The sequence below is a fragment of the Oncorhynchus masou genome, chromosome 7, assembly GCF_036934945.1.
Source record: "Oncorhynchus masou masou isolate Uvic2021 chromosome 7, UVic_Omas_1.1, whole genome shotgun sequence".
Classification (NCBI taxonomy): domain Eukaryota; kingdom Metazoa; phylum Chordata; class Actinopteri; order Salmoniformes; family Salmonidae; genus Oncorhynchus; species Oncorhynchus masou.
The window spans coordinates 18,203,302-18,212,083 of NC_088218.1; the positions used below are offsets into that span (position 1 = coordinate 18,203,302).

The window sequence follows — 8,782 nt, forward strand, 5'->3', positions numbered from 1 at the left end:
GCCTGGAGCTCAAGTTACACTCTCAGACAAAAGGCCTCTTTCACCCTGCCCTTTATGTGGGGGAACACACACACCGCTCTGTACAAGAAAGACTGTTGTTGCCCCTGTTGCACAATATTTCATTATTCCCCCCTTTCCTCTCCTGTCTTTCCCTTTTTCCTAGGAATCTGTGGTTTCCCCCCTCCCTCACACTCCCCCAGGCGTGGCTCATTAGCCCCTTGGCCTACTTTAAACAGGTGGCCCATGTTTGGCAGAGACCCCCAACACACACACGCTCACATCACTCATCCTTCCCCTCCCTCTCCCCAGGGAAAACACTCAGTCCCCTGATAAATTCTCTAATCCAGCCCCAGGCTTCTCGCCGGGCCCAGAAAGCACTAGGCCGGATGGCTGTTGACTCGTCTGTCTGTCTGTCTGTCTGTCTGTCTGTCTGTTTGTCTGTAACAAGCAGATATGCAAAGTGTCTAAATGGTATTTATGCCTGTAGGGCTCTTCTCTCTTTCTGCCACTCTCTCTCTGTCTCTTCTTTGTTTGGACTAGACTTGACTATTACCTTTTGAGGTTATTTCGGTAATAAGGTTAGGTGGGTGCTGGCGAGGGGGCAGACAGACTCTCTTATCGGATTGGTTTAGGGGATCATCCCCTTGTTAAGTAAGTATGTAGTATCTTATAGAACAGTGTTTAAACACACTCACCATGACCTACCTTTTCCATGACACGGACAGACTAGTGGTAATACTATGGAAGGAAGGAAGGAAGGAAGGAAGGAAGGAAGGAAGGAAGGAAGGAAGGAAGGAAGGAAGGAAGGAAGGAAGGGAGAGGAGAGGAAAGGAAAGGAAAGGAAAGGAAAGAAGGGGAGGTCTAGAGTGTTTAAATGTTAAATACCTTATCACTCCAATTTCACACTCCCATCTCCAGCCACGATATGACACACACTAATCCTGGCCTGAGGGGAGGGGTGTGTGTCTGTGTGTCACTAACGCCATCTGTCACTCTGTTAACCTCATTAAGCAGTCCTTGATTACCCCAACCTACCTTAAAGCCAGTCAGTCACTCACCTCTCCCCTCCTGTCTTTAACTCCCTCTTCATCCCTGTCTGTGTGTGTGTGTGTGTGTGTGTGTGTGTGTGTGTGTGTGTGTGTGTGTGTGTGTGTGTGTGTGTGTGTGTGTGTGTGTGTGTGTGTGTGTGTGTGTGTGTGTGTGTGTGTGTGTGTGTGTGTGTGTGTGCTGGGGGAAATACCTAAAACAAGCTGTTTCTTGCTGCTTGCCTGCCCCAGATACTGAGGTCAAGGGAATCAGTTTACACACACCCTGATGACAAGGGCTGATATCATCAGAATGTACAGCTAGTACATTCCATTGGCTCCGAATCCCACAGTCTGAGAGGCCTGAGGAGAGGAGACCGGCCAAGGGCTTTCCCTAGAAAGAACGTTGATACTTTTCACATACACACATATTTGGTTATGGTTACAGGAATGAATGTTGGCAGTTCACTCTTGCTCTCCCCCTCTCTCTCTCTCCCTTCATGTGTAAATATGAGTTTGGATTGACTTATCTCTGCCGCCAAAGAAATAAGCAGCTTAATACAACTCCAGCCAGACAGACGGTGTGCGGATGTTTCCCTTTCCTTGCTTAGAGGGGAAATGTCTTTTGACGGTAGGTGAGGACATTTGGGAGAAGTGCAGAATGTTGCAGTGATTTGAGTAAGATGACGAGAGGGAGAGGGGATTGAGAGAGAAACAGGGAGAAGAAAAGGAGGTAGGATAGAGAGTGAGATGAGAGGATGGAGGGAGAGAAGGAATAAGGAGGGAGGATAGAGAGAAAGGGAACGGGAGGAGGATAAAGAGCGATAAGAGGGGGATGGAGGGTGAGGAGAAGGATAAAGAGGGATGGAGAATAAAGGGAGAGAGAAAGAAAAGGGAGACAGGGGGAGGAGAGTGTTCTGGAGCAGGAAGCTGGGATTTCCTCAGGAGACAAGCACTGTGTGTTTCCTTAAGATAACATGGAGACCTGCACTGGTAGAATATACACACACACACACACACACACACACTCCAGTAGCTGCTCCCACTGTAGGCGGCTTCAAGCCAGGGTTGAAAGCAGATTGAATTCCTTGCCGGATATTTGTTCCTTTATATTATTATGCAACAAAGACAACAACGTTGCATGTATGCATTTCTTTATTTTGTTGTGTTTTTTTGTAGCTGGTGATATGGCTGAGCCTTCTGACGGCTTTTCTCATTGGAACAGAAGACATAACTTTGATAAATCACTCTGGCTCCTGGCCTCCGCTGCTCTCACTGGATTACAAAACTAATTGAACACTCTTCTTCTTCACCCACTCTTTCTCTCCTCATATTTTCCTCTCTCTTTCTCCTTCTCTTTCTCCGTTACTTTCCCTAGCTCACGTTCTCGCTCGCTTTCTCGATCAATATACTATGTGTGTGTGGAGTGCGTGAGTGGAGTGAGTGGAGTGGAGTGAGTGAGTGGAGTGAGTGAGTGGAGTGGAGTGAGTGGAGTGGAGTGAGTGGAGTGGAGTGAGTGGAGTGAGTGGAGTGAGTGGAGTGAGTGGTGGTGGTGGTGGTGGTGGTGGTGGTGGTGGTGGGTGGTGAGTGAGTGGAGTGGTGAGTGAGTGGAGTGAGTGGAGTGAGTGAGTGGAGTGGAGTGGATGAGTGGAGTGGAGTGGTGAGTGGAGTGAGTGAGTGGAGTGAGTGGAGTGAGTGGAGTGAGTGGAGTGAGTGGAGTGAGTGGAGTGAGTGAGTGGAGTGAGTGGTGGAGTGAGTGAGTGGAGTGAGTGGAGTGAGTGAGTGAGTGAGTGAGTGAGTGAGTGAGTGAGTGAGTGAGTGAGTGAGTGAGTGAGTGAGTGAGTGAGTGAGTGAGTGAGTGAGTGAGTGAGTGAGTGAGTGAGTGAGAGAGAGAGAGAGAGGAACATGTCTGGTAATCAAGTACTGTACTGTAAAGGAGACTTTTCTGTGAGAAATACTGAGGCGTCTTCTAATGAGGGAGTTGGTGTATATGTGTGTCTGTGAGAGTCTTCAAAGACCAGACTCCATTCCCCTTGTTGTGATGCCCTCTCCCTGCCCCTGTGTGTGTGTGTGTGTGTGTGTGTGTGTGTGTGTGTGTGTGTGTGTGTGTGTGTGTGTGTGTGTGTGTGTGTGTGTGTGTGTGTGTGTGTGTGTGTGTGTGTGTGTGTGTGTGTGTGTGTGTGTGTGTGTGTGTAGCCCATTCCATAGATTCCTGTCGGGAGCTCTGAGTTATCTGTAGACATTGATGATGTGGTACAACCAGTAGGACAGGATGAGGAGTGTCTCCACCACGATGGGGTAAACACAATAACACATCACAGAAAAACATCCTCTCTCTCATGGGCACACACACACACACACACACACGCACACACAGCTCTGTCAGGTGGCTCAGTGGGGTTTGTCTTCCTCCAGAGTATCAACCCTGCTGTTGAGAGATGACTCATACTGCATCTGGGGATTGTGTGTGTGTGTGTGTGCGTGTGCGTGTGCGCATGAGAGATTGTGTGTGTGTATGTGTGAGGGTGTTTGTACTGTGATGTGCCTGTGCCAGCAGTTTCCTGCACCGTAGCCCCCTCTCTCTCTCTCTCTCTCTCTCTCTCTCTCTTCCCCCCAGGTTCCAATTAGTTTTATTTCCCAGGGATCGAAACCATAGTAACAAACCATTGCAAACACTGCCACCCTTTGGCTATTTGTGGAACTACACAGTAAGTTCTGTCAGTACATCCAGTATGTCTAACCTCTCTCTCTCTCCCCCATCCCTCTTCTCTCTCCTCTTTTAGGAAGTTCTACTACATCACCCTCTTAAGGGACCCAGTGTCTCGGTACCTCAGCGAATGGAGACACGTCCAGAGGGGCGCGACATGGAAGACCTCATTACACATGTGTGACGGACGTACCCCTACTCCGGAGGAACTACCAGCCTGCTACGAGGGTTCTGATTGGTCAGGATGTACCTTGCAGCAGTTCATGGATTGTCCTTATAACCTGGCCAATAACAGACAGGTGAGAGACTAATGAATGGACACACACACATACACACAGACACATTTGGATAGAATAGACTCATTTTATGTTGAAATGTACTAACCTCCCCTTACCTTTTCCTATAGGTTCGTATGCTAGCTGACCTGAGCCTGGTAGGCTGCTACAACATGTCTACAGTCCCAGAGCAGAGGCGTTCTCAGCTGTTATTAGACTCCGCTAAGAAGAACCTGAGGGACATGGCCTTCTTCGGCCTGACAGAGTACCAGAGGAAAACCCAGTTCCTGTTTGAACGTACCTTCAGACTGAGGTTCATACGACCCTTTATGCAATACAACAGCACCAGAGCGGCCGGAGTGGATTTGGACAACACTACGGTGTGTGTGTGTGTGTGTGTGTGTGTGTGTGTGTGTGTGTTGCCATTTGGAACATGTTATCACACCAGGATACTGTGCTGTTTTCAGAGTTTTCCACCATATATTGGCTGTACTTGGTTGTTAAATTGTTGAACCAAGTTGAACAGACAATTCCCCACCACCCACAGATGTTTGCATCAGGACTGTCAGCTGACACCCTCCCTCCCTCTCTGTACTCCAGGTACAGCGCATCGAGGAGCTGAATGAGCTGGACATGGAGTTGTATGATTACGCCAGAGACCTGTTCCAGCAGAGATACCAGTACACCAGGCAGCAGGAACGACGGCTGCAACGACTCAGGACCCACAACCAGAACCACAACGGTCAGGGGGTAGGGGTCGAGGGTCAGGGCCTGGGAGTGGGCCTGTGGCCTTCTAGGTCCAAACTAACCCCTGGACCAGGAGAGGGAGAAGTGGAGGACCCAGAAGAGGGGGGGAGAACAGAGGATGGGGAGGTGGGAGGGAGGTTACCGACAGAAGACTATATGAACCAGATAATTAATCGTTGGTAACGCACACACACTCATCGGAGGTTAGAGGTCAGGGGTGAAAGTGTATAGGGTAGTTATGGAGACTGAAGTAGAGGAATGGGTTGAATGTCACTGACAACCGACTTTCATCCTTCCCCCTCTCTCGCTCTCCCTGGCCTTTTCTCTCCCTCTTTGTCTCTCTGGTTCTCCACGTAAAGTGCACGATGAAAAAAACTATAGTGGGGAAACTCCCAGAAATCCCTTCAGAGAGCAGAGCTTTGAACCGTTGGACAGAAAGTTTTCCATTGGCTGAGCTGAACCGCAAAAATGAAAATGTAACATCTACAGAAAAACAGACTGCGTAAAGCAAGAGTTGGACTATGTCTAAAAAGCTTTTTTTCTGTGACATCAGCCGCCATTTCAGACATGAACATGCGTCTTAATGACGCAATTCTCATTTTAGAACTACTATGTTTATTATTATATCGTTTTTATGTGTTGTAATGACACTGAGACCAATGTTACTGCCTAAAGAAACAAGTGATTATTTTATTTGTATGTTTTTTAAAGGAAATGTAACCGATAGATGGACGTACCATGGACCATAGCCATTATTTAAAAATGATGGGGACGTTATGCATATATGTGTGTAGACAACTGGGTAGCAATCCATCCAAATGACATCCTATTCCCTTTGTGGGGCACTACTTCCATTCCAACACCCTATTATTCCTTATGTAGTGTGCTACTTCTGGCGCCATATTCCCTATATAGTGCACTACTTTTCATCAGATCCCGATGTGGCCCTATAAGGAATAGGGTGTGGTTTGAGACGTGGCCATGGATGTGATGAATGTTAGAGCTGATCTGATGCAGTGTAAATGGAACTGAGCCCAACCCTACTTCTGATTGGTAGTTAGTGCCTCTCAGGTCAGACATGATGACTATTAGACCTACCTGATATTTCAGGCGCACACAACTTTTTTTTACTACTTTTCCCCTGTGTTTCCGTGTGTGTTTGTCTATGTGCGCATACACATGTAAATAGTGTGTATGCATTTGTAAATATCGTGTGTGTGTGTGTGTGTGTGTGTGTGTGTGTGTGTGTGTGTGTGTGTGTGTGTGTGTGTGTGAGAGAGAGAGAGAGAATGGCTTTAGCTTTGCTGTGTGATTGACATGCTATATGACCAATCTCTTGCCATAGTGTTAGAGGGATGAATGTGAACCCTTTTAATTTATTCCTAACATGGAGGGAGAGACACACACAGACAAAGGCTTGAGGTAGACATTTCCCTTAACTCTGGGTCACCTTGATATCTGACTCTGTATCACTCCCATGTGAATATGTCCAAAATAACACACACACACACACCATTATGTCAACTACAGCACTACTCAGCGATGGTAATGCTTTTGGAGTCCCTCATACTCAAATTATACCAGGACAAACTGCTATAAACTTTCTTTACAATCTTATCGCTTAAACTAGTGTCTTAAATATTTCCGTTGGATGAAATTGAATATTTTCCATCACAAACATTAACTTCCTGCGTGTCTCAACTAGTTCCCTCTATCAGTGTCATTCAGGCAATTTCCTTATGATTGCAAAAACGGATCATCAAACCACCAATTAAAATATTCAATTTTTGTAAAAAAAAATGTTTTTGTGTTATTATATCCAACATTGGTGCACTCATATACGGTATATGATATACTTTCTCTCTCTAGTTCTTTTTCTTACTCACACACACACACACACACACAGTAAAACTGCAGAACTTTGACCTCATAAAACAGCCTGTTCCCTCTTAATGACAGCCTTGGTCCTGTCAACACTGATCTACTGTCTAATTCAATCTACACACACACGAACACACACCTTCATCCAAGGCCAACCGGAAACAGCCCATGGCTTGAGTGGAGGGGTTGAGGGGAGTAAATTACACTTCATGTCCTTGGTGGATTGAGGAGGAAGAGGGGGGAGGGGAAGGGGGGTAGAAGGAGCCAGGATGAGGCAAAGAGGGTAAGGGGATCAAGTAGAGTCAGGTCTTTAGAGGTGAGAAGTGTAAATAACACGCAATGCCCTTCATGGAGTAAGGACAGGAGAAGGAGCCAGGGTAGAGCAGGAAGCAGCAGTCATAAGCAGCCTCATGATTAATATTGGTTTTAAACATTTTTTATTTAACTAGGCATGTCAGTTAAGAACATTTTTTTTTTTTTTACAATGACGGCTTACTCCAGCCAAACCCGGACGACTCTGGACCAATTGTGCACTGCCCTATGGAACTACCAATCACAGCTGGATGTAAGCCAGGTACTATAGTGACACCTCTAGTACTGAGATGTAGTGTCTTAGACCACTGCTCCACTCAGGAGTCCAATATAGCAACCCAGTGACCTTTGATTGATTGATTTTATTTACCAGTTAAAAAAAACACAAGAATACATACATTTTAAAAACATAAAAAGGAAAACCCAAAGTCAGAGATTTATTTCCATTGTGGTCCCTAAAGTGCATGGGCCTCTGACACACCACAGGGCTGAACAATATTTCCCTGGATAGAGAGTACATGGTGGACTACACTAAACTCCATGTCTATAATCTCTGATTGGCCCTTTGTGTCAACACACACAGACCCTGGCTCGCTGTCATTCCAAGAGCAGACAAGTAAAACCAGCAGTAATGGGTGAGATGCAGCGTGCTGGAATACAAGAGATGTCGGCTTAGGATTGTTCTATAGGACAGTGAAAAACGGGCCTTACCATCTCATCAGGGCCCCAGCCATCCTATGAGGTCGAGGCTAAATCATATATACTGTGACACTGAGTTCATAGAGGGTCCTTCTAAAGAACATAGCCCAGAGTCTGTGTGTCTGTATTGCTTGTTAATGTCAAATAAATATACAGTAGAGCCCCACTGACACCCAGAGATTTATACTGTCCAGTCTGTGTGGCCATGAACCATGGCTTGCCCTCTTGGACCCTCGGTTGAATTACCATTAATCAGACATTTATTGACACACACACACACCTAATGGGAAAGCAGATGTGGGTTCGGCTGAGTCAATGGAAGCTATATGGATTACAAGTTAGAGATGGGCCGTAACGTGCTTCTCTTATATGTGATTTAATATGTTGAATAATATTAAAATGATATGCCAACATATCATCAATAACTGGGACTAGTCAGTATTAATACCAAATACAACTGCCTCCTACTCCTCGCTACAGGTTCATGTTAATGATAGGGTTCCCCGCTTCACTAGTGGTGAATTAGCTTCATGTTGGGGACCTCTCCTCACCCCCATTATACTGACATGGAGACTTTAATTAGCAAGGACACATGAAACCAAAGACTCACAGACACACAGTAGAGTGTGTTAATATTAATGTGAGTGAGTTTAATTGGGGTTGTTTGCACAGAGCTGGTCCTGTGTGTAACCTATAAAATGGCAGTCATGCGAGGTGCGACAGCAGCCAGGGAGAACGCCGACCTCCCGCCCCAGGGACGCCATTTTGTATTTGACCCCAGAGATGACAGCCACATCCCATAATTCATCTGGAGACATCACCTTCCTGACAGACAAACGGCCCCTGTGGGGAGTGTGTGTGTGCGTGCATTTGTGCAGGCGTGTGTTTGTGGGGGAGGAGGGCATGTGTGGTGTGTGTATTGGTGTGTGTGAAGGTCAGGTCTGACAGGATAATTAATGGACCAGCTCTTTGTTGTATTAATATTAAATCAAACCATTGAGCTAGTACAGTCCCTCAGGAATGGACCCTCTCTCCTCTGTAATGTCTAAAGCAGACGGGGTGCAGACTGCAGTCCGGTTACCTGCCCTTCCTACAGCTGGTGGCCTGGTGCAGTCACAGTAACCTGTAGATTATGT

At 46.4% G+C, this 8,782-nt stretch overlaps 1 protein-coding gene across 1 annotated transcript in view; it reads left to right on the top strand.

Moving 5' to 3' along the window:
- LOC135543429 (heparan-sulfate 6-O-sulfotransferase 1-A-like) overlaps positions 1 to 6,554 on the top strand; it is a 24,458-nt gene extending 17,904 nt beyond the window's left edge. The window contains exons 2-4 of the mRNA XM_064970685.1: positions 3,809 to 4,031; positions 4,139 to 4,387; positions 4,608 to 6,554. Coding sequence (XP_064826757.1) covers positions 3,809 to 4,031; positions 4,139 to 4,387; positions 4,608 to 4,937 — 802 coding nt within the window. The 3' untranslated portion in view covers positions 4,938 to 6,554. The remainder of the gene's footprint in view (positions 1 to 3,808; positions 4,032 to 4,138; positions 4,388 to 4,607) is intronic.
- The last annotated feature ends 2,228 nt before the right edge of the window (positions 6,555 to 8,782 follow it).